Below are 25389 nucleotides of genomic sequence, written 5' to 3'. Positions count from 1 at the left end.
ACATCCTCTGGATTAAAGGAAACTACAGGACGTGATAACCGAAAGCAATGTGCAATCCTGGGTTGGATTCTGAACCAGATAAAGGACTTGAGTGGAACAACTGGAGAACCATGAATAAGGTCTGTGGATCAGATAACAGTATTGTATGGACGTTAATTTCCTGATTTTGGTATTTATACTGTAGTTCTGAAAGATGTTAACGTTTGAAGAATCTGAGTGACCTTAGAGAGACCTTCTGTGACCACCCTCATCACTCTCCTCCTTAGGCTGTTTTATTTTTCTAGAACACAACGATCTTATTATTGATTTATTGTCTAACACCCCAATGGAATACAAGCTCCATGAGGGCCAGGGCTTTGGCTTGCTCCACACAGTACCCCGAGTGCCTAGAATTGTGCCTGGCTTCCAGCAGACACTCAACAAGCACGGACAAATGAGCAAATGACCGAACGAAAGGGTGAGTGTCAGACGAATGCCTTGTTCTCACAGGAGTCCAGGCTGGTGACAGCTCTTTCCCAGGCTGAGGGCCTGCATCTCGTCTACCACCCACACCTATGAATTAGGACAGGGAACGCTCACCTCAAGGAGAAGCTCTGGAAATGGTCTTGGTTGACTGGTGAAGCCACCATAATTAAGGGAGTAGTTAAGAGAAAAATGACAAATGTATGATTTCCCGTCTTTAACATGGAGAACATGATAGCTCAGGGTCTTTAAAGCATAATAGATTTAAAAGCGGTGGGCACTGCTAAAAAGAATGGTTAGAAAGAGACAGTTGTCTTAATTGGAGAGGCTGTTCATCCTGTCAGGATGCAAATGAAAATACTTAAATGGTGACAGACCTTTCCATTCCCCCCACCAGTACACACCCCATCCACAAATGCTGTCCATGAGAAGCAGGACCCCTGGACTTCTCTGTTGGTGAACAGGGGTTGCAGGCACTGCAAGTTCTGGTGGGTCATATAAGCACAGGGTCTCAGATCAGATCCCAGCTTTGCCCTTGTTAGGCATGTGACTTGGGCAAGTTGTTTCACTTCTTTGTGCCGTAGAAGTCTCAGGTATAAAACAGGGAGGATAACAGAATTTAATGTGTTAGTACATGTAAGCATATAGAACAGTGCCTGGCACATGGAAAGCAGTCAATAAATGTTAGCTGTGACTATACTGCATGGGATCTCCTCTATACAGTCTCTCCAACAGTGTCCTTCACTGAGTCAGCCTTAAGGCATGGATCAGCCTATTCCTATGCTATCCCAAACATCATGAGATCAATTAGGTTTTAGAACCAGGCCTGAGCTCTAGTTTTTCCACATTACATCAGGCCATAAGAGGCTGATTGTGAAGGGGAGTCCTAGTAACAATGAGTCAGGAAGAGAAAACAGACAACCAGGTTAAAGTTAAGTCGGGGTATCTTCATCAGACTTCCCAAAGGCCAGTGTTCCACCATGTTTCAGTAAGAGTGGAAGAGATGGAAGGGAAAGCTCCAAGGCACGAAATAGGAAGGGATGGAGAAGGAAAGCAAATAACTTTGAGGTCCTATCCCAGCTCTAGGTAAACATCCTAACAATGAGTTCTACTGAAGACTGAAGGATGGCTCATAAATTGTAAATGACAGCATTCATTCAGATCAATTCAACAAGCCCTTCAGGCATCTTCCATGTGGTAAGGGCTGTATAATTAAATAAGACTTGGACTCTATGCAAATGTGCAACGATAAGATGATGGGGTTTTTTTTTTCAGTTTAATTGGTTATGTATTTTTTTTTAAAATTCAGTTTTATTGAGACATAGTCACATCCCATACAATCATCCATGGTGTACAATCAACTGTTCACAGTACTATCATATAATTGTGCATTCATCACCCCAATCTATTTTTGAACATTTTCCTTATACCAGAATCAGAATAAGAATAAAAAAATAAATATAAAAAAGAACACCCAACTCATCCCCCACATTCTACCCTATTTTTCATTTAGTTTTTGTCCCCATTTTTCTACTCATCCATCCATACACTGGATAAAGGGAGTGCGATCCACAAGGTTTTCACAATCACACTGTCACCCCTTGTAAGCTACGTTGTTATACAATCATCTTCAAGAGTCAAGGCTACTGGGTTAGAGTTTGGTAGTTTCAGGTATTTACTTCTAGTTATTCCAATACATTAAAACCTAAAAAGCGTTATCTATATAGTGCATAAGAATGTCTACCAGAGTGACCTCTCGACTCCATTTGAAATCTCTCAGCCACTGAAACTTTGTTTCATTTCACATCCCCCTTTTGGTCAAGAAGATGTTCTCAATCCCACAATGCTGGGTCCAGATTCATCCCTGGGAGTCATATCCTGCAGTGCCAGGGAGATTTACACCCCTGGGAGTCAGGTCCCATGTAGGGGGGAGGGCAGTGAGATCACCTGCCAAGGTGGCTTAGTTAGAGAGAGAGAGGGCCACATCTGAGCAACAAAGAGGCACTCAGGGGGAGACTCTTAGGCACAATTATAAGCAGGTTTAGCCTCTCCTTTGCAGTAAGAAGCTTCATAGGGGCAAGCCCCCCTGAGAGCTCAGCATGTCAAGCCATCAGTCCCCAGTGTTGTGAGAACAGCAGCAACAATCCAGGTGAGGAAGTCCAACACCTCCACATCCTCCCTCAGCTCCTCAGGGGAGCTGATGGGATTATTTTTGAGAACAAGAAGAGGACACACTTTCTGTTGGTGAAGCCATTCTCTCATGGGACATGTGCTACTCTCTGCCTGGAGGGCCCATCCTACCTCGTATCACCCAAGTGACTCTGTATTTCTCTTCAAGGTGCAGCTTAGGATTATGTGGAGTGTTGCAAAATCAGAGTTGGAAACTTCTGGTTTTGTCATTATCAGGGTATGTGGAGTGAGCGCACACCACAGCCATGGAAAGTTAATATGTGGCTAAAGGAGAGCCATCTAAATAAGCCCACGGACCTCAGTCTCTTGTATAAAATACGTGACATTTCAGCTACTGTATCTCACCCCACCTGAAGAGATGAGGCTTTTCATAAAGCGAAACGTGCTCCACTCTATACCTTCTTCCTGAGATCCACAAATGCGTGTCCAGCCCTCTCCTTGCCATCTCTCCAGGGATGTCTCTCGGACATGTTCAGGTGAGAGCCCTGGAATATCCTCCCCCACACCTGCTCTACCTCCAGTATTCCTGATTTTGGTAAATGGCATCAACATCCACCCAAATGCTCAAGACAGAAACCAAGGAGTCACCCCTACCCCAAGCAACTCCAGGTGCTGCTGACTCTTGTCTCCTAAATAATCCTGAACCTCTCCTCTCTCCAGGCCCACTGTCTCCCCCTACAAGCATACCCTTTTCCAGGGACTCCAGCAATGGCCTCCCAACTGGTCTCCCACATCCGTTCTTGTCCCATTTAACCCACCACCCACAGCTGCCGCAGTTCTTTGTTGAAATAAAAACCATGTCAAGACCTTGCTTGAACTTCTTCACTGGCTTCCCACTGCTCAAACACTGCTGGTAAGACCCAGCTGTAGTCTCCTTATCTTACTCTCCACCTGGCCTGTTTGAATTTGCTCACGTTGTCCACTCTGGGCTTCACACCTGTTGTCCTTGGGGTCTGGAATGTTTCTACAACCCCTTAACATGTCGTTTCAATACTGCCTCCTTAGGACTCCTCCGTTTACCTCTCTGGATGAGGAGGGGCCCTCTTGTTATTTGCTCCCAAAGCAGCCTTGGCTCTGCACATGGCATTTTTAATATTTTGATTAGTTATTTGTAATTATTGGTTCGAGGCTTGTATTCCATACTGGACAGAATGTTTAGTAAGGGCCAGGATGACACCTGTTTTATTCACCTATGTATCCCAGCACCCATTAGATATGCAGCGGATGGACTGACTTGTTAAAAAATTTTATGTCCAACCGTGTTAATTGCTGAGGGTCTGTTTTTTTTTTTTTTTTTAATTAGAGAAGTTGTGATACCTACAGAAAAATCATGTATCAAATAAAGGGTTCCCATACAACCACCCTATTATTAACACCTTGCATTGGTGTCGTGGCACATTTGTTATAATTGATGAAAGAACATTTTTATAATTGTACAATTAACTATAGTCCATGGTTTAACTTAGGGTTCACTGCTTGTGTTGGGCAGTGCTATAGATTTTTTAAAAATTTTTATTCTAGTAACATACATACAACCTAAAATTTGGCCTTTTAACCACATTCAAACATCTAATTCAGTGCTGTTACATTACATTCACTTCTTCTGCTACTATCACCACCAACCATTATCAAAAATTTCCCACCATCCCCAACAGAAATTCTGTACATCTTAAGCCTTAATTCCCTACCCCTATCCAATCCCCTGGTAAACTATATTCTAGATCTTGACTTTATGAGTTTGCTTATTATAATTAGTTCATATCAGTGAGATCATACAATATTTGTCCTTTCATGTCTGGCTTATTTCACTCAACATGATGTCTTCAAGGTTCATCCATGCTGTTGTATGTATCAGAACTTCATTCCTTTCTATGGCTGAATATTACTCCATTGTATGTATATACTACATTTTATTTATCCATTCGTCAGTTGATGGGCACTTACTTACTGATGTCTATCTAGAGGTTCTATCCATTATTGAAAGTGGCATATTAAAGTTTCCTACTATTAACATAGAATCGTCTATTTTTTCTTTCAATTCTGTCAGTCATTGCTTCATATATTTTGGGGTTCTGCTCTCAGGTGCAGATATATATAAAATTGTTGTATCTTCTTGTTGAATTGTCTCCTACATATATATATATATCCGACTGTCTTTGTCTTCTAACAGTGTTTGACTATTTTATCTGATGTTAATATAGCTACTCCAGCTCTCTTTTGCTTACTACTTGTGTGGAATACATTTTACATCCTTTCATTTTCAACTCATTTATGTCTTTGAATTTAAGTTTCTTGCAGACAGCATACAGTGTGGTTATGCCTTTTTATCCATTCTGCCAATCTCTGCCTTTTGATTGGAGAATTTAATTCATTTACATTTAAAATAACTACTGACAATGCAGAATTTTCATCTGCCACTTTGCTATTTCATGTTTGTTTAAGTCTCATACATTTTTTATACCTCAATTCTTCCATTAATGCCTACTTTCATATTTATTTGAGTTTCTGTACTGTACCATATTGAGTCCCTTCTCATTTCTACCTGGATATATTTTTCATATATTTTCCTTGTGGTTACCATCAATTTGAAGAACTCCCTTTAGCTCTGCTTGTAAGGCAGATCTGGTGGTGATGTACTCCCTCAGCTTTTGTTTATCTGGGAATGCCTTGATTTCTCCCATACTTTTGAAAGAAAAGTCTTGCTGGATATAAAATTCTTGGTTGGCAATTGTTTTCTTTCAGCACTGTAAGTGTTTCTACCCACTGCCTTCTTTCCTCCATGTTTTCTGATGAGAAACAGACATTTAATCTAATCGGGACTCCCTTGTACATAACAGGTTGCTTTTCTCTTGCAGCTTTTCAAACTCTCCCCTTGTCCTTTGCATCTGACAGTTTGATCAGTATGCAATAGGGTGCATTTTTCTTTAATTTTATCCTGTTTGGTGTTCTGGGCTTCTTGGATGTACATATTCATGTTTTTTTGCTAAGTTTGGGAAGTTATCTGTCATTATTTCTTTGAATATTCCTTCTGCCCCTTCCTCTCTTTCTTGTCCTTCTGGGACTCCCATAATGCATTTATTGGTATGCTCAATGGTATCCCAGAGGCCTCTCAGGCTATCTTCACTTTCTATAATTCTTTTTACTTTCCCCTCCTCAGCCTGACTCATAGCAATTGTACTGTCTTTGAGTTCGCTGATTCTTTCTTCTGTTGTTGAAACCTCCTGGGAATTTTTCATTTCAGTTACTGTGGTCTTCAATTCCAGTAGCTTTGTTTGGTTCCTTTTTAAAATTTCTATCCTTATTGGATACTTATTGTTCATTCATTGTTTTCCTGATATCTTTTAGGTTCTTTCTCTGTATTTTCAATACCTCCTTGAAAATACATAGTGACTGTTTTCCTGATATTCTTTCTTTCTTTCTCTGTATTTTCCTTCATCTCCTTTAGCATATTGAAGAACATTTTTTTTTTAAGTCTTTGTCCAGTATGTCTACAGTCTGGTCTCCTTCACTGATGATTTCTGATTTTTATCTTCTTTTGGATGGGTCATTTCCTGTTTAATTATTTGTCTTGTAATCTCTTGTTGCACACTGTACTTTTTAATATTTTAAAATACTGACTCTGGGATTTATTCCCTGATATGTCTGTTTCTCGAGTTTGTAACTGGTGATATGACAGAGATTTTCTTGAATGTCAGGAGCTACCCAAACCAAGCAAATCTAAGCAAAAATCATGCTTCACTATCTTTGCAAAATTGGCTTTGCTGGTCTCCATCAGAGTTCAGCCCCCCCAACAAGAAGGTCAGCCCAAAGTGAACACAAAATATAGGGCCCTCCTTGTCTTTTCTGAGCCTGTGTCTTGACCTGGGCTGGTGCTTGCTAGTGCTCTTAGGAGTTGCCCTGTTTGTAGGAGTTTGAATGCCCTCTCTACTATCCAGGAGACAGACCTTCTGCCTCTCCTGGGTATTTCACTGCTGGACGTAAAGCAGGTAAGCCTTTGCCTCAGGCTGCCTGCCTTAATTGTTTACCGGGCTTCCACTGTCTCAAGCTGCTTTTGCCTAGAGAACAAATTCGGGGGAGGGTAGGTAAGGGGCACCCCAAAAAGGAGTTTCCCAAGTCAGTCTTTCCCAGCCGGAACAAGGCCAGTGACCAACAAAGGGAGCTCGGCTGGCTCCGAACTGCTGAGGAGGGGACTGAGGGAGGGCTTAGGAGGGAAACAGCTCCCTGCGTAGCAAATGCAGGTCTTCAGCTATCCTCCACAGCTCTCAGTCTCCTCAGCTGCCTTTATTCGGGATGGTTGGGAAAATGATCACACTCAGAACTGGGCCCCCAGTGGTCCCAAGTAGCTAAATGAAAGCAGTGATCAGTGATTAGCCCACACTCTTCCCCTACCCCTCTATCCCCAGATCTTGGGCAAACAGATTTTTTTTTGGCCCTTTCTAGCAACAGCCAGCTGTGCGAGGGCCCAGACCTCACTGCTGCCTGCTGTGAGAGTGGGGGCTGGACAGTGGTAACCACCCTGCAGAGATAGCAATTTACTAGTCTTTACTGTAATTTACCAGCTTCTTCCTCCAGCTCTTCCCTGGAAGTTGCACAGTGTTCCACTGGGCTCCGGAGTTTCAAAATAGTTAATTCAAACAGTTCCTGCCTGTTTAATGGATGTTCTGGTGGACGGACTGATTCCTGGAGCTTCCTATGCTACCATCTTCCCACAATCAGTCTCCTGACTAACTCCTGATAAAAATCTGTACCTACTGACTTGTACTTTATATGCACTGGATCTACGTGGAAGCCTCCATCGTAAAGAAAAATTAAGGTTTTCAATTTAATCATCTGAAGTTGTGTATCTGCACTGAACTATGCCTTTCTTTGTTTGTTCAGCTATTGTTATAGCTATTTGTTCCTTTCAGTAATTCTCCTAACCCTTAATGAACAAGTCTGTATTTAATTTTTCATTAATTCGTATGCTTTGGCAGATTTATATTCCTCCTATTACCAATAAGTTCATGCTAATCAAAATAGTCTTAGAAGTTAAAAAAAGATTTTATTAATATATCAATTTCCAATGGTCAATATCTGACTTTTTCTTCCTTCAAGTCAGTGTATGACTTTTTGATGGAAATGCTTTATAATTTCTGCAGAAATAACAAAGAATTGTATTTAGCTCCAGAAATAAAACCAGCAGAGGGAGCATAAGAGCATAAAATTAGCTTCCTACATCCCTATGGATGAGTAAATGTCGTGTTTTGGCCTCTGGATATGACTATTGGGCTAATTCCATCACTAATCCACTAGTTTTTACAGGACCTTCTCTGCTATATCACACAGCAGGAAACGGAGTGATGCGGTAAATGGCCACATGACTCCGTACACATGCCAAGACTTGTGTCTCTTAGTTTGGATCTGGACTGATGAGACCCCAGGATCACCCTTTAATGGATCTGGATTCTCTTTAAGGCCCTTGTTGGGGGCAGGGGAATGAGGAAATTAAATTAATCATTACAAAACCCCCTTTCCCAGATTTGTGTCTGGATGAATTTGGGATCTCCCAGTGCAATGAATGGGCCTACCACATAGGAAGAGCTTAAAAATATTTTTGAATCAGCACGGACTCTCTTAGATGTCCTGGTTCTAGCTTTGAGTGAATGGGCTGTGCTATGGCTGGATTAGCGATGGACAGATAGGAATGATGATGACAATAAGTTAAAGATCTAACATCCACAACTGCCTTCATGTTAGTTACTGACCTTCCTGGGCCACAAAGACATTTTGTGTTAAAACCATATGAAAACGCTTTAAACTCTTTGAGAAAGGTAAAAACACAATATACCAAGGTAACATTTTATATTAGAATGAGCTTGTAACAATGAGACCCCTGGACCACACCTGACCCCCAATGCAGAGGACAATACAGAACTCAGAGGCCTCCCGAGAACCACCATATGGGCAGGCCTTACTACTGAGGGTCAAAGGCCAGAAGCCGCCTCTACCTAAACCAAACCTGGGAACCATCCAGTCCGTCACCTGGCTTGCTGAGCTCTCCTCCTAAACACCTGAGGGTGATCCACTCCTTGCTTTCCCATGGCCACTGCCACATTTCAAGGGACATAGTTTCCTAACTTACCAATTACACTCCCTACTGCCAGAGCAATCTCAAAATCCCATCAGGTTAGCTTTTGTACTTAAAACTCTTCCCTGGTTTCTCACTGACTTCAGGATAATACAGTGATCCTCAGTGACTGCAAGTGACTCTACCTTCTTTCTGGTGGCCTCCCCACTCCTACCCAATGCTCCAGCCAGAGTTACTAGTAGTTCCCAAGAGTGCATGCTCCTGCAAGTCCCCATGACTCGGACCCTGTTGGTTTTCTCTGAGTTGCTCTTCTCACTTCTTTTCCATGAACCGAACACTACTCATCCCCAAGGATCTTCGCTGAAGTGTCATCTGCCCTGAGCCATCCCACCCTCTTCCAAGTGGGCTGCCCTCTCGTGTCCTCAGAAGGGCTTAGTGCCGGCTTCCACCCTGGCCCCTGCCTTCTGGGTTGTGAGGAATCTGGGGACAAGGATGACCCTTTTAGTTTTGAGCACAGAGAGTATAAAGAGAAGAGGCTTCAGAACAGAACCCCACCAGAGCACAGAAGAGACTAAGGACAAGCAGCTGGAGAGACAGAGAAGGAAAACAGGGAGAGAATGTGTCACAGCAGCCAGAGGAGGGCGGTCACAAGCAAGAAGGAATGATCCCGGTGTAAAACGCGGCTGAAAGGTGAAGTAAGACAAGGTTTACAACTTGTCTACTGCATTGAACAAACTTAGCAGGCCACTGGTCACATTGGGGAGACAAGCCAAACTGCAGGGAGCTGGAAAGCAAAGGGGCCATGAAGAATTTGAAACAGCTGGGAAAATGATATTCTTTTAAGAAGCACCGCTGTTAAGAGAATACGATGGAAATTGCTACAATGGGACATGGGATTGAGAGGGGATTCTTTTTTCTGATTTTGTTTTGTTTTGTTTTAACAGAGAGGCAGGAAACGTAAGCATGTCAATGCACTGAGAGGAGAGAGACAGTCAAGAGGGAAACGATGGCGTAACTCTTGGTGTGCAGTCCCTGCGGAGAATCAGCCAGGGAGGAAGGCCCTCTCCACTCTACTGCCAGAACAATCTCTCAAAATGCCACCAGGCTCTTTCTGCCTAATGCCTTTAGAGGAAGGCCCAGGCTCCTGCCCTGGTGCTGGTGGGGAGGGGTGGAGGAAATGTTTATTGGAGAGGGGATGTGGGTTGAACACCAAATTTCAAGAAAGAAAAGCTTCTGCCTTTGCCTATATTTTCCTGTGAAGGAAGAAGTTGGGGGAGACGCCAGGGAAGGAGGTTTGGGGGAGTGGTGCAGGCCTGAGGAAGCTGTGCAGGGCAGGGGGAGCGGGCCTGAATGACAGCGGAGGGTCCCCAGGAGGTGCCAGGGAGGCGTGTGGCTGAAGGGATGGGCCACCAGATCACAGGGGCAGAGACGTGGGGGACACGGAGGAATCGAGGGCCAGAAGCCTCAGCCCGGGGAAAGAGCAAGTTGTGTTGAAGTAAGGATTTAGGGAACTGAAAGATTAGGAGACTTGAGGGGCACGTGAGACAAAGAGGGTTAAGATTTCTGAGGTGGACATGGGACGTGGCTCCCCGGGGTGTAAATCTCCCTGGCGACGTGGGACATGACTCCCAGGGATGAACCTGGACCCGGCATCGTGGGATTGAGAACATTTTCTTGATCAAAAGGGGGAAGAGAAAAGAAACAAAATAAAGCTTCAGTGGCTGAGAGATTTCAAATGGAGTCGAGAGGTCACTCTGGTGGACATTCTTATGTACTACATAGATAACACTTTTTAGGTTTTAATGTATTAGAATAGCTAGAAGGAAATACCTGAAACTATCACACTCCAACCCAGTGGCCTTGACTCTTGAGGACGACTGAATAGCTATGTAGCTTACAAGGGGTGACAGAGTGACGGTGAAAACCTTGTGGCTCACACTCCCTTTACCTAGTGTATGGATGGATGAGTAGAAAAACGGGGACAGAAAGGCAAATGAAGAGTGGCGGGAGGGGTATGGGATGTCTGGGGTGTTCTTTTTTACTTTCATTTTTATTCTTATTTTTTTGGAGTAATGAAAATGTTCAAAAATTGATTGTGGTGATGAATGTACAACCATATGATGATACCGTGAACAACTGATTGTACACTTTGGATGATTGGACGGTATGTGACCATATCTCAGTAAAACTGCAGGAAAAAAAAAAGATTTCTGAAGTGGGCAGTTCTGGGTCCCTCCCAGGCCCAGATGTGACTGGTGTGCAGGAGGCTGAAAAGGGATGTCCCATCAGGAAAGGCCTGGCTCCTACAGGCGTTTCTGTGCGTTCTTCTTCCCAAAGGCACAAATAATTACCAGGATCTTTTAAGAATCTTTGTCCCTGGACTCAATTTTCTCTTTACTACATGTTTCTCTCTAACATTCCTTTATTTTTCCTGTAGCAATTCCCTTTTGATCCAGATATTATCCCGTTTTCCAATCCCTTTCCCTTACTTTTGTTCATTTACCATGTCCAAACTTAGTATTAACCCCGTTGTATACTGAAACATGGGTTGGTAGTCTGTAGAAGACATGTAAGTCTAGATCCAAGATATATTTTGGGTAGAACCATGAAAACTGACAGTGACTCATTTTCGAGGGTCAGAATTTTTTAGAGTCAATCCCACATCTTAAAAATACTAGTTAAAAGTTAGTAATTATCATCTACTCAAGCTTTTTCAAAGGCTAAACATGAATATTTCATATTCCCTTTTTTAAATGACCCTGAACAGAACAGTAAAAGAAAAGGGGCCTCGGGTTTTAGACTGAAAAAAACCAAAAGGAAGGAAGGGTAAAAAGGACCTTCTACCCTTTTAAGCTGCCTATCTGTCCACGATGAATGTCTTTTTCACTTTATTTGCCTTGGAAGTGGGACTCTGTCTCACACAGTGTCTTCTCCCTCTATGGAGGGGAAAGACAGACTGCGGCAGCTGAATGCTCAGCCTTCTGGGGGTTGAGCAGTTGCCACAGAGTCTCAGCCGTCATTTCATTTACACACACCAACCCTGGCTTCCTCCAGTGGAATAGGACAAACACCCAAATCACCAACATTTCCTCAATAGACTGGTTCCTCCTTGTTCGGAATGGTACAGAAACATTTTTGACATTCTATCTTGCTGAACCATTCTGAAATCAGTTATGTGCATTGTGTGTTATCTCTGCACAAGATCATGCACTGCCACCTTCGAAACCTATGGGAATCTGCCGCGGGTACCATCTCCCTGTAACATCGGCGCACGACTCTTTGCTTTTACTCCTACCTGTGTGTCCTCGGAATGCCGTGACCAGGGTGCAGCGATCTTGCTCCAGTTTGAGGATTGTTACTTGGCCTGAGTGGTCCCCCACAAACACATGCCGGGTTTCAACATCAAATCTGTCATGTAAGCATTAAGGATTGTTTCCCAAAATCAGTGCAGAGATTTACAATTGAACAGATACAAGAAATGGGCAGTTCCTGTGAGGAAAACAAAAACATACACCTGAAAGAAACAAAAGTGGACTTAAATGGAAAGACAGACTACATTATCGGACAGGAGGACTAAACATGATAAAGATATCAATTTAATGTAATTCCAATAAAAATATCAACAGATTTTTTGTTCTAGAGCTAGATATGGTGATTCTGAAGTTCATATGGAAAAATAAATAAGCAGGAAGAGCCAAGAAAACTCTGAAGGTAAAAAATATATATATGTATATATATACATATTTTTTACCATTGAGAGGGGGATATTATCCCTACTGGATAGATATTAAAGCATGTTACAAAATCCCTACAATTAAAAGTGTGGTTCTGGTGCATAAACAGACAAACAGACCAAAGGAACAGAATTTTGAAAGTCTAGAAATACACCCACAAGCATACAGAAATTTAGTACATGTCTGATAAAGGTGGTTCTTCAAATTCAGTAAAGAAATGATGGATTTTTTAAAATAATGAATGATGTTGACACAAACTAGACAGCTATCTGGGAACAAATCTGTATCTGTATTTCACATATTATATACCAGGATAAATTCCAAATGGATTAAGGATCTAAATGTAAAAAAATGAAAACACAGTAATTTTGGATGGGACAGTTCCTTTACAAGCTTGAAGTGAGAAAAGCTATGACTCAAAAACACAAATAAATACCATATGTAAAGTCAAGAGACAAACTGGAAAAAAAAAAGTCTTGCAACTTATGCCACAAAGAGCCCAAATCCTTAATATAAAAACAGCAATCAAGAAGAAAAAAGACTACAAACCTAAGAGACAAATGGGAAAAGCACATGGACAGCTCAACAATTAAAAACAAACATGGTCCTGTGCAGGAAAGAGCTCACCCAGCAGGCGTGAGCGTGATCCTTGGAAAGGCCTGCTTCCGGGTGGCCTCTGGCTGGCATGTGGGAACTTGGATTTGGGGGGAGGGGGTTCCCATCATTAACTGATCAGAGTGGCTCACTGGGTCTCAACTGTCAGTACAGACAATGTGGTGTACGCTGAACAGCTGCTTTCCTTCTGAGGGCCCGGGGTTCTGGTATGTGCTAGAGGAGGGTACCCACGTGGACGGCCCGAAAACAAAACCCTGGACTCTGAGTCTCGAAGGAGCTCCCCTGGCTGACAGTATTTCAGGTGTCACACCTGTTTGCTGGGGGAGTTAATGTGTCCTGTGACTCTGCTGGGAGAGGACCCTGGCAGTTGGGGCTGATTTCCCCTGGACTTGGCCTCATGTGCCTTTCCCTTTGTTAACTGTGTTGAGAATCCTTGCTCGGTAATAAATCACAGCCTTGAGTATGACTACATGCTGAGTCTTATGAGTTCTTCTAGGGAATCCCTGAATCTGAGGGTGATTCAACACTGGTCCTTAAAAATATGCAAAGAAACTCAACCTCACTCATAATAAAAGAAATGTGAATTAAAACTATGCTAGAATAACATTTTTCTCGTCTCAGATTGCAAAAACCGAAAAGTGTGACCACATTCTCTGTAGTGCAGATGTAGGGAAACAGGTATTCTCATACAGTGGTTGGAATGCTAAATGACATAACCCTTATGAAAGGGAACGTGGTGATAGCAAATTTATATATGCATTTGAACATATGGCTAGTAATCCCGCTTCTAGGGCTACACTCCAGAGACAAACCAATATAAATATGAAATGACACATGTTCAAGGCTCTTTACCCTATATTATTTTAAAAGCTAAAGTTTGAAAATGACCAAAAAGTCCATCCTTAGGGACTTAGTGAATTAACTATGATGCATCCAAGCAATGGAACAATGTGCAGCTGAAAAACAAAAAAGAATAATATCTCTATACACTGACATGGAGTAATTCCCAGGATATATTAATAAGTGGGGTGTGTGCTGGGGAGGGGTACTTAAGAGTTTATATGCTATGCTACCTTTTGGGTAAGGAAGGAAGGGAACTATAAATATATATGGTGTGCTCATATTTAGAAAACAAAGAGGTCTGCTTCTGGAAAAGGAGAAGCCAGGTACAGGAGGCAAAGATGGGGGTGAAGTCTCTCTCCTGTTAGCTAATAGTTTCCACTTGGGAATCTTTTCATTGTTTTACATATTCGAAAAGATAAATAAAATTAAAAGAACCCCACTCCCCTGCAAATTGAAAACCAAGTAAAATAAACGAATCCCCTGTATCAAAGAGGTGCTATAACCAGGCAGTGAGTAGAATCAGTCAAGTGACCACAAAACACAGCATATTTGACTGCACATCCTTGGTGGACTATATGCTAAGGACAAAGAGAACTGCAAAGAAATCTAAAGTCTCCTTCATTAGTCTCACTGCTATTATAATAATGCTATTGTTATTTTGAAACTAATATACTGAAGGATAAAGCAAACAAGGAATTACGCTGATGCTTCAAAACAGGTATTTCAGTGTATAAAACAATCAAGTTTAAAAATGAAGTAAAAACCCTATAATGTTAAATTTAAATTAGAAATATGTGAACTTATGTTTCCTTTTTAAAAAAATACAAATATATCCCCTAGTTATCTCTGAGTATTATTGCTCATGGGAAGGAATGGCAATCCTAGGACTGGGACAGGGACAGTACGAGATGAGCTTAGGACATGTTCTGACAGAAAGGAATGAAGCTAAGAAAGGCTAGTGGGGTTGTAGCCAAAGGACAAAGAAACCAATCTGCAGGGGATCTTATTGGCTGATGATGGGATAATTTGAGCATCAAACAACAACAACAAAAAAAAAAAACAAAAAAAAAAAAGGTGATTTACTGAAACATAGTGAATATAAAAAAACAACAAAATTAAGGTACACAACAGCATTAAAAAAAAAAGATGACTATTGGAGGAATCGGGGCAGTAAATCTTCACTCTGAAAATTAACAATTAAAGATGGAGGATTAAGAATGCATCCTGCTTTTCCTGTACAAGTTGTAGTTCAAGGCAGACAAATAGCCCTAGTTAATGAGAGAAAGTTCTACTTGATAGAGAAATTCCTACTAACACATATAGAAAAAATGATAGGATTAGTAAACCACCACTTTGCAACCCCCAGGAAAGAAGTGATTCAGGAAAGATCATCAATGGATGAAATCAATTAGGTGACAAGCCGATGGGGAACCCTGACTGCAGGGAGCAGGTGGTCTCCAGCGGACCACCCCTCACCGAGCAGGGAGAAGCCCTGACATCTCAAGCATCCTGCGTGAAGCAGTACGAGGCCCACGCACACAGAGGCAGTGTGCTTACCAAAAAGGTGAATCTGAACTGAACCAAGACTTGAGAGGCAACTTTCCGTTTACAGGGAGTAAGGCGGAAGGGCAGGTACGGGAAGAAGTTAAATGACATAAAGGGGGAGGCGAAGCAATAGATTTGGAATGCAAATGTCTGCAGGACAACAGACCCAGTCTCCTCATGCCTCCCAAGTCAATGCATTAAAAAAAAAATTGAAAGGGGGGGTGTGTTCTAGATTAAAAAAAGACTTAGGAGATGTGATAAACACAGGCAAAGTGTGGACCTTTGGATACAAACCCAATGCCTAAAGACATTTTTGAGACAATCAGTGAAACCTGAAAATGGATTGATTATTCAACAATGTTAAGGCATGATTATGAATTTTTAGGAGTGATAGTAGCACTGTGATGATTGGGAAAAAAGGTCCATATTTTTTAGAGGTGGACAAAGAAGAACAAAAAAGTCTCGATTTGCTTCAAAATATTTCAGCAGAGAAAGAGGGAGACAGACCAAGACAGAGAAAGCAAAAGCGGATAGAAGAACTCACGGTGAATCCGAGAGACGAGTATGAGTGTCCATTACACCACTTTCTCCCATTCGGTGCATGTTTGGTCAATTTTTATAATGAAACATTAAAAAAAAATAAGTGAAGGTGAACAAAGCATAACAAATTCTTCCAGTCTCAAGAACAAAGGAAAATAGCAGTTACAGTCTCCAAGAAGTTATCAGATATTTGTAAAACAATATTAGAATTTGAAGGAAAAAATCACCTTAAATTTACCTTGATTAATTCTAGGAATATATATGAAAAAAAAAAACAGACTCAATCTGATATCCAACAGCCTTTACAACTGCAGGTAAATAATGGTATTCTCTTAAAAAAAAAAACAAAAACCATGAAGTCAACAAAAGCTTTTTAGAGGAGGGCTGAAATAAAATTACAGTACAATCTCAAATCCAGAGTGACTGGCATTAAGTGTGACATGAAGAAATATGAAAATCTGGACAATCTTAACAGCTTTTCAGAGCTCTTTACCTGCAGGGGAATAAATTCAAGAGATTACATTTGGGGGGGAAGACATTCCACAGTATGGGGTGACATCCTGGAAATATCTCTAAAATGAATAAAATTCCAAATAAAGATTCCCAAATTATTTTGCTGACGCGTGAAAAATGTGACCAAAACATGGTCAAATAACCAGATGCTGACAGGGGAGGCTGGATAAAGTATTCTCAAATTTAGGAACAGAACTGAAGTGGGAAAACAAACCATTTCCATTTCCTAACATCCACCTGCCATGGGAGCTTTGGGAAATATCTCGATTGTGCTTCATCTAGCTGTGCAGAGGGCTGGCTCAAGGATGCTAACAGCCACGTGCTAAGGCTGGTTCTGCCGATCTGGACCTTGAGCAAGGCATGCAACCTTTCAGATCCCCTGAGCCCTGGTTTCTACACCGTGAAAATGGAGAATAAAGTCCTTCCTTTCCACTTCACATTACTGTTCTGGATAGGAAATGAAATAATGTACGTACAAGCACTCTGTAAAGTCTCAGAGACTGTTTTCTTCTATCTTCTCTCCTTTTTCCTACCTTCTCTTCTTTTCCAACACTGCTGATACAGTCATTAGGACATCTGGTCATGTAATATTTGAATTTGGGTCTTTAGCCAAAACAATCAAAGAACTCGAGGTTATTGAAAAAGTGATAATTCGATTTGTGAACTGGCCAGGCTTTTTGTCTTCCTTTATCTTTCTACTTGAATTTTAGTTATTTTCATTGCATAATCACTTCTGCAAGATGCCTGAAACAACAGAAAAACAGCTGAATTCGATTCAATTTAATTCTGTCACTTGTTGGCAAGGATCAACGACGAGGGTGGAGAAGGAAGAGAACGAGCGGATCTGTGGACTCCATACTGTGAGTTGTCCACTACAAAGACAAATAGGGGTGAAGATTATTCTGAACATGTTCCGGTGTTTCATTAGAGCTTCTTCTTCTTTCCCTCAACACCAATAAAAACCGTAAGTGTGTGGAAGGTGGCAGAGAAGGGGAAAGGAGAGAAGTGGACAGGGACATGCACGTGAGTGGATGTGTCTTAGCCACGATTTAAATGTGAACCCCAACAATGGATGGGTGACCTCTCAGCGACCTGCCCACCAGCCTGGGAAAAGCCACCTGGCTCTCGGCTAAAACCGGCCAGGCCGTCCGTGCTCAGCGCTGGGAAAACACCAGGGACAGATATGCTTCTGGGAGCCAGGGCTGGCCCTGTGGTTCCAAACTCGGAGCTAGAGAGGCAGAGGGCAGAGCTGGTGGAGGTCAGGGAAGCCCCACCCTGGCCGCCAGGCCCACGATGGGCCTGCGATGGTCACTCGCATTGGGGCTGAAGCCCAGCTGCTCTCTGCACACACGCAGAAGCTTCTGGCACCCAGTCACACGGCTTTTGTGCGTGTTAAACTGCATGGTGTGGCTAAAGGCAAACTGAAAAAATGAGGATGACTTTACGACAAGTTTAAAATTCTATCTGTTTCGGGTTTTTTATTTTCAGGTAATTTACAACTTAAGCCTCTTGAGGGCCAGAGCTGTGTGTTTTTCCACCCTTCTTGACTTGACTAATACAAGTCCCTTGGGTGATGCAGAAGCCACCAGATTAAGAACAAATTATATTGATGCCGTTAATTCTGTCCTCAAGGGGCAAAGCAGTGGAATGGGAGATTCACAGGAGGCCGAGGCTGAGGACCTGGGTTCTGGAGGTGATTTTTCTACTCACCAGCTGGGTGGCCTCTGATAAGGCACTTGGCCCTTTCTGGACTTGAGCTGGCTCAGTGGTACACTGAGGGGTTGGCCTGGATGACCTCAGCTCTAATGCTGTAAAGAAATCATTACTCCTTTGGCAAGAGACATCATGAATTTCCACTCAAGCATTATGCTCATCTGAACTGGTTCCTGGAGAGGTTTGGAGGCATTTTGTTCAAAAGGTACTACTCTCTCAAAGCTAAGCTGGCCCTGCTGCCCGTTTCTTATCACCCTTGCTTCTGGCCTTCTCGGTCCCTCGCCACTTCCATGGCCTTCCACCATGGCCACTCTTCGCTCCTTTCCTTTGCCCTTTCGGTGAGAATAAAAGTGATGTTAGCCTAGGGCCCCAAAGCACAGCTACTGCCGCGTGCCTGCAAAGAAACAACAAAGCAGCTTGTCGGATAGCAGAGAATCACTGCACAGGCATTTTATAAATAGGGCTTCTTCCTGCTTTTACTAAGGACAGACCGGTTTCCTCCTTCTGTCTCATTATTCACAATGTGGAGATTCCAGGCATTTTTTCACAGGGAATTCCAGGGCCCTTTACTCCTGACAGTGACAGCATCATCGACACACACACTTCTCACTTGCTGGAGTCCACCGGGCTGGGTCTGCAGTTACCTGGCATTTGCAGTGATTCACACTGAGCATGAGGGCCTGGGTGACCTGGGAGGTAAGAATTAATATCATTCTACATACCCTGGAGAAGTCTCAGAGCTGCAACCGAGCCTGTGGTACCACTGCGCAGATAACTGGCACGGGAGCCCTTCAACTGGTGTTTGTCAGACGAATGGAGACCTTGAGGTCCTCCTACCAGTCGCCAATGAGACTGTTCACAGCCTTAGTGTCTCGTGTAACTTACTCTGTGTAAAATCTAAGGTCATACGTAGCACGGTCACCACTTCCTCCCCATTCCCCACAGTCATTCATTCTTTCCGACAGCTGGGCTGTGTGTCCGTCACAGTCGGCCCCCAGCCTTGTCAGCAGGGTCTATGATTCCGGGTGACGTCCCCTCACGCCACTCCACCCACGTGGCACCTTCGAAGATGCGTGCCTTAGGAACGTCCGTGAATGTCTTAATCACACAGGGCAGCTCAGAAACAAAAACACACACCTTTCAAGTACCAAAGCCCCCGAACTGTCCTGAAAGAAAGCGGTCGGCAGGTGAGCACCCACCGAGGGGCTTCCGTTCAGCAAAGGATACTGCAGGCCCGAGGCCACGGCGCTGGTGCGGTGGCCTCCCAGGCGCTGCCCGCTCTCGGAGCAGTGCCAGGCGAACTGCTTGTCCTGCCCGGTGCTCAGCACCCACTCCAGCTCCAGGACAAACAGGACCATCGTCACTCTGCTCTGATGCGCTGAAAACCAAGAGACAAGGAAGCATGTGTACGGCAGCCCGAGGGGCCCGGAAAAGCACGGTCCGTCGGGGTGCTTTATCCTCTCCTCCCCACTCTGGGGTAGCTGGAGGGCGACACGCGGACACACACGGGGTAGAGCAGCGGAGCTCAGGGTGGGGGGCTCCCAGGGGTGGGCAGGTCAGAAGCTTCTGCACGCTTCTTAAAAACTGCCCACCTCCCCACACTGCTCTCCCCCTCTCTGCCCCTGTAGCCCTACACTTACTGCCCTGGAGAGCTCCTGTGGCCAGAGGGCCTGGGTCCACCTCCCTCAGATATGTTAGGGCTGCTGGGGTCCAGAGTGCCAGATCCAGCCAACCACCACAAAACACATTAGGAAGGACGGTGGCCAGTTCACGTGAGCTTAGAAAGAAACAGCATTGCTCCTCTTTTGCTGGAGTTGCATTTTATACTCCCATACCAAAGTTCTAACAAACAGACTGAGAAATCAAACTCTTGGAAGGGACTACAGTGTTATTCCCAAGCACGATATAAAATAAAATGAAAGACCCCTTATGCCCGAGTCTACATCTATAAGGTTATGAGACACACTTCCCAGAAGTGCTTATATACAAGGGCAACATCATCACGGCATGATTGCATCATACATTTTCAGAGTCAGAAGAGACTAACTGTCATCTAGTCCATCTCCCAGTTTTACATATGGGGACACTGAGGGAGAAGAAGTTGGGTAGTTTGGCCAAGGTCTTGCGGCTCCTCAGTTACCAAATAAAATCAGCTGGAGGATTTTTACTTTTTTATTACTATATGGTTGCAGGGGCCATGGGACGGGATCCACGACCACTGAACACAGAGAAAGGAACATGGATGTGCCGTCCATGAACCCCACTGGGCTCTGCTGGGCTGGCGGTCTGGCGGGTCTGAGCGTACTCTCCAAGTCGTGCGAGTGAAGAGGTGACAAGAGAAGACATCAGTGCCCCATTCTGATGATGAAAATAGACTCCAATGGTACAGATGGATGAATGTAACTCGACTAGCAATAACGATATCACCCTACAGTTTCCGAGTGCTTAGCAAGTGCCAAGTACCCTAAATACACCCTCTTGCCTAATCACTGTAACCCCCCACAAAGTGGATGGTTTCCTCGTTTTACAGACACATCCCAGCCTTGGCCAGATGGTCCTTTTAAACTGACCACCATACATTACAGCCAGAACCATGTGAATACTGCAGCACAATCATTCCACTGAATGCCTGATATGGTAAAATCTAATAGTTAAAGCATGGAGAATCTAAGGGGATTTAGATGCAATAATGCTGTGACTGATCAACGGTGAGTATCTGCCTTTCAGAGATCACAGCTACCATCAAGGTCAACGCTGAGCCTTTAACCAGCACACGTGCCTTCTTGAAGAAAGCCCCAAAGACTTTGTCATGCCTGTGCCATCAAACACAGATCATCTTTCACCGGTGTGGAACAAAGTCTAACTCTTTAAGGAGCCCAAGGTACCCAAGTCTATTATGGGCAGAGAGGGGTCCCCTGCCCCCTGCCCCTCTTCCCTTGAAGGGGCCCCTGGCCTTCCGCCTGCCACTGTCTAAGTCCAAGGGTGGGTAACGGCAGCCCTGGAATACAAGACGAGCTGCCTTCAGGTGCCAGAGGAAGAGACAGAGGTTCAGAAACGTTAAGTGAGAGTGACATAACTGAGTGATAACGCCGGAATTACAACCCTAGGCTCTCTGACACCAAGGCTGGTTCTCTTTCTCTGTGTCCGCTGCCACAAAACGCTTAAAGCACACACTCCTCCTCAGGTGATGGAATACCTTCATCAAAGGAAACCTTTTAAAGGTACGCATTTGTAACTAGGATCCGAGAGTCACAAGAAGCCTGGGCTTCCCAGCTGAGTGACCCTGTGCAGGTTACTAGACATCTCTGGGCCTCAGTTTCCTCATCTATAAAAGAGCAAACAGCATCTGCCTCACAATATCATTGTGACTCAGCACAGGGCTCGGCCCAGGGTAAATCCTCCACGATAAGTTAATTTTATTGTTAGTTACAACACTCCAGGTGGGGAAGGATGAAGACCCAACGAAAGAAGAGACAGTGGGGACGGAAGAGGGACCAGACAGCACCAAGTACGCAGAACACAGAGAACCTGGTGGTCACTTAAGGCCGCGTGACGAAGCCGAGACCTGAAGAATGGCAAGGAATTTGCTGTCTGAAGACCCAGGGGAAACTGCAGCAGGCAAGTACCAGCCAACTACAAAACCACCTGGGGAAACACCAGTGGTGGGGGCTTCAGCTATCTGAGATCTAGTAGAGGTTTAATTTCGCCGAAGAAGAGAACTAATAAATTCTGTCAGAAGACACAAAACCATCAAAGGGACCGTGACTCTGGAAGTATATTCTGACCAATAAGAAGGAAAGTAAAGCAAGGCAATACTTGGACAACACGGCCACACACTACTTGTTTGTGTTTGATTTACATGGGGTGAGAGGCCACAGAGTGGAGCGGGAGCACCACAGCCTCTCCCAGGTCCCTCGCTTACTGCCTGTGACTCTGGATAAGCCACTTAATCTCTCTGGGCCTTAGTTCCCACATCTGTAAAATGGGGATAAAATGGGATAAAAATGGGGACAAAAATACCTTACAGAGCTGTTTCGAGGATCGAATGTGTTAACATACATAAGTGATTAACAAAGTGTTGGCCCACAATAAGCACAACTTAAGTGTTAGCTGTCGTCATCGACACCTTTGAGTTTATTAAATCAAGGAAAACATGCTAGAAGTAGTTAAGATGCATACTGCAGATCCTGGGCAAGTGGTTTTAAATGTCCTTGAAATGTTTTTAAATTACAAAGTAGCATAAGGAGAACTGAAAAAATAAAGCTCAACCAAGAAGGAAAAATATGAAGTAAATAATGAAACTTCCTTCTACTCTCCCTCCTGAGGATGCAATGCGGGGAAAGGAATACTGTCACAGCTTTCTGTGCATTCTTCTCATCCTTTATTTTTCATGCACAGGCAGTCACACACACACAAACATGGTTAGGCCTTCTTAGAAAAGCTGTGCTAATATGTATACAATATTGTGAACTTGCTCCTTTATGTTAGTACATATAAAACAGCACATACAGATCTAACACATCCTTTTGAGGGGCCATACTGTTCCGTGAAATATATCAGGGTTGGCAAATATGGCCGTGGGCTAAATCTGGCCTCCCGTGTGTTTGCCAGTTAAGTGTGGCTTTTACAGATGAACAACTGCAATCAATTTGATGACAGGAAACATAAACTTTGAACCCCAATTAAACAAAAAGTTATTTCTCAAAATTGAATTACATTCTTCTCATTTGTAGTCCTGTACTACCAAAATACATATAATTGTTCTCAGATATTGCATTTTGAATTTCATCAATAAAAGATGTGCAGAAATTTGTTTTCTCTCGTTATAGAACTTCCTACATAATTTCCTTAATTTTGCTTTGTTTGGCCCACAGAGTCCAAAATATTTACTATCTAACCTTTGGTATAAATAAGCCATAATTTATTTAAACACTCCCCTATCTATGGATGATAGCATGTCTCCAACATTTTGCTATCACAAAATATTACTACAGCAAACATCTCTGAACACATGACCTTGTGACTTGAACAAGAATTTTACTTCTGGAGGACAGATTACCTGAAGGGAACTGCCACATTAAAGGGATACATGTTTAATCCATCTAGAGTTTATTTTTAGTTGTCATGTGAAGTAGGGATCTGCGTTTATTATTTTTCCCAAATGGAGAGCCAATTATCCTATAACCACGTTCTGAGTAATTCTTCCTTACCCAATAGTCTGAAATGACATATTTTCAAATAGTAAATACTGATATTTACATGGCTATATTTCTGGATTCTTTAGTTTAACTCAATGTCTATTCTCCCGCCAGTACCATGATGTTTGAATTACTGTAGCTTTATGGTATATTTAGACACTTAATAAGCAATTATATACTCCATTATACTTCTTTTTCAAAAATTTGTCACAATTCTAGAGCATTTACTTTTCAACACTACAGAGACTACACTTCCAGTTTTTTAAACTTTTTCTTCTGGTAGCCACGTAAATTTTGAATGGCTATACAAGGACTTTTTCAGTCATTATCTACTGACCTCCTCTAATGGAAGATCAGGACATGGCCCTCCCACATATCTGCCACCATCCGCCCAGCAATACATGCTCTTTCCCTCCCCCAATCTTCCTAATGAAATTATATCAATTCTCAGTAATCATTTTGTGGAGACACTGTAGGTTTGGCTCTAGATCACCGCAACAAAGCGAGTCACATGAATTTTTTGGTTTCCCTGTGCATATAGAAGTTACGTTTATACTATAGTGTAGTCTATTACGTGTACAGCAGCATTATGTCTATAACTCGATGTACATACCTTAAAATGTGACACAGAAACATGAAGTGAGCACATGCGGTTGAGAAAATGGTGATGGCAGACTTGCATGATACAATGTTGCCACAAACCTTCAATTTCTAAAAATCGCAATATCCTCAAAGCTCAATAAAACAAGGTACACCTGTGTATTGTAATTATATTTTCTTCCCTGTAAAAACTTTTTTTCCCTGAAGTTAATAAATACCTTATTTCTGTTTCATTGGCTTAGCTTTCTATATACAAAAACAGTCTCAAATTTGCTAAGAGAGTTTTACTTTCCCAATATGGTCAACCACATTTGGGCACTTCTTTTATTTTTTCCCTCTCTCTATGGACCTGTCCATTTTCCTGCTCAATTCTAGACTAGTTGCTTGCCAGGCCTGATGCATCTTGGAAATTTCTTTGTCCCCTTGTACGTTAAATCTTGTCTTCATCCTCTTTCAAATTTTTCATTTTAGGAGGAGTGCTAAGAAGTAAAATTTCTGAGACCTTGGCATATTTGAAAATACCTTCATCAATTTTTTCCCCGCACACTTGATATCCTGACTACACATAGGATTCAGGGTTGAAATTAATTTTTTAATTAATTCCACTGTCATCTGGTTTCCAGTGAGGAAGCCCTGTGGTTCCCCATTTCATCCCTTCTAAAAACTCACAGAATTTTCTCTTTACACCTGGTGCACGGGATTTTCAGGATCCTCTGCCTCGTGTAGCTCTTTCACTCACTATGCTGGACGTGCAGGAGGCACGCTCGGTCTAGAAACATATTTTCTATCCCTAGGGAACCCAGCTAGGAGAGAAGTGCTAAGAGGGGCACATTCCTTTGCTCTGCATTGTAGGGGAAGTTATTCTATCCCCAATCTTTAAATCTGGATTTAGCTGCAGCCTTTTTGTAGGCGTCCTTTATCAGGCTGTGGAAGTTTCCTTCTGTTCCTAGTTTACTGCTAGTTCTAAAAATCAGGAATGGATACTAGACTTTGTCAAATGGCTTTTCTGTATCTATGAAGATGATCATATGGTTTTCTTTTTTAACTTGTTAATATGGTAAATTACCCTTACACATTTTTTTTTTTAATTAAGCTATTTATTTGGCTTTTGGGAATATAAATAACACAATAAATGGTTAAAAAAACAACAAAAACAAAAAACAAACATTTTATATGACTGATCATCTCCCAGCACAGCATTTATTAATGAATAATAATAAAAAAAAAAAGTTACTGTTTTTATCTGCTTTTCCCCCAGCTTTTGACCACATGGATTCTTTCTAGGTAGCCCGAATCCTTACGAAAACTCCACAGCTATACCAGCTCCTACGATGCAAATGAATAAAGCTAAAGTCCCACTCCTATAGGG

At 42.8% G+C, this 25389-nt stretch overlaps 1 protein-coding gene across 2 annotated transcripts in view; it reads right to left on the bottom strand.

Annotated features, from left to right (window-relative positions):
• The window catches only part of WDFY2 (WD repeat and FYVE domain containing 2), a 204084-nt gene that overhangs the window by 29890 nt on the left and 148805 nt on the right, over window positions 1–25389 (bottom strand). For both annotated transcript variants that reach the window (XM_037800667.1, XM_037800666.1), the window contains exons 5-6: window positions 19450–19600; window positions 12015–12127 (exon numbers count right to left, since the gene is read on the bottom strand). In XM_037800667.1, the coding sequence (XP_037656595.1) occupies window positions 12015–12127; window positions 19450–19600 (264 nt within the window). The remainder of the gene's footprint in view (window positions 1–12014; window positions 12128–19449; window positions 19601–25389) is intronic.

Source organism: Choloepus didactylus, chromosome 12 (assembly GCF_015220235.1).
Source record: "Choloepus didactylus isolate mChoDid1 chromosome 12, mChoDid1.pri, whole genome shotgun sequence".
Lineage (NCBI taxonomy): Eukaryota > Metazoa > Chordata > Mammalia > Pilosa > Megalonychidae > Choloepus > Choloepus didactylus.
Note: the sequence above shows the minus strand (reverse complement) of the source record. Positions and strands in the feature narration are given on the sequence as shown.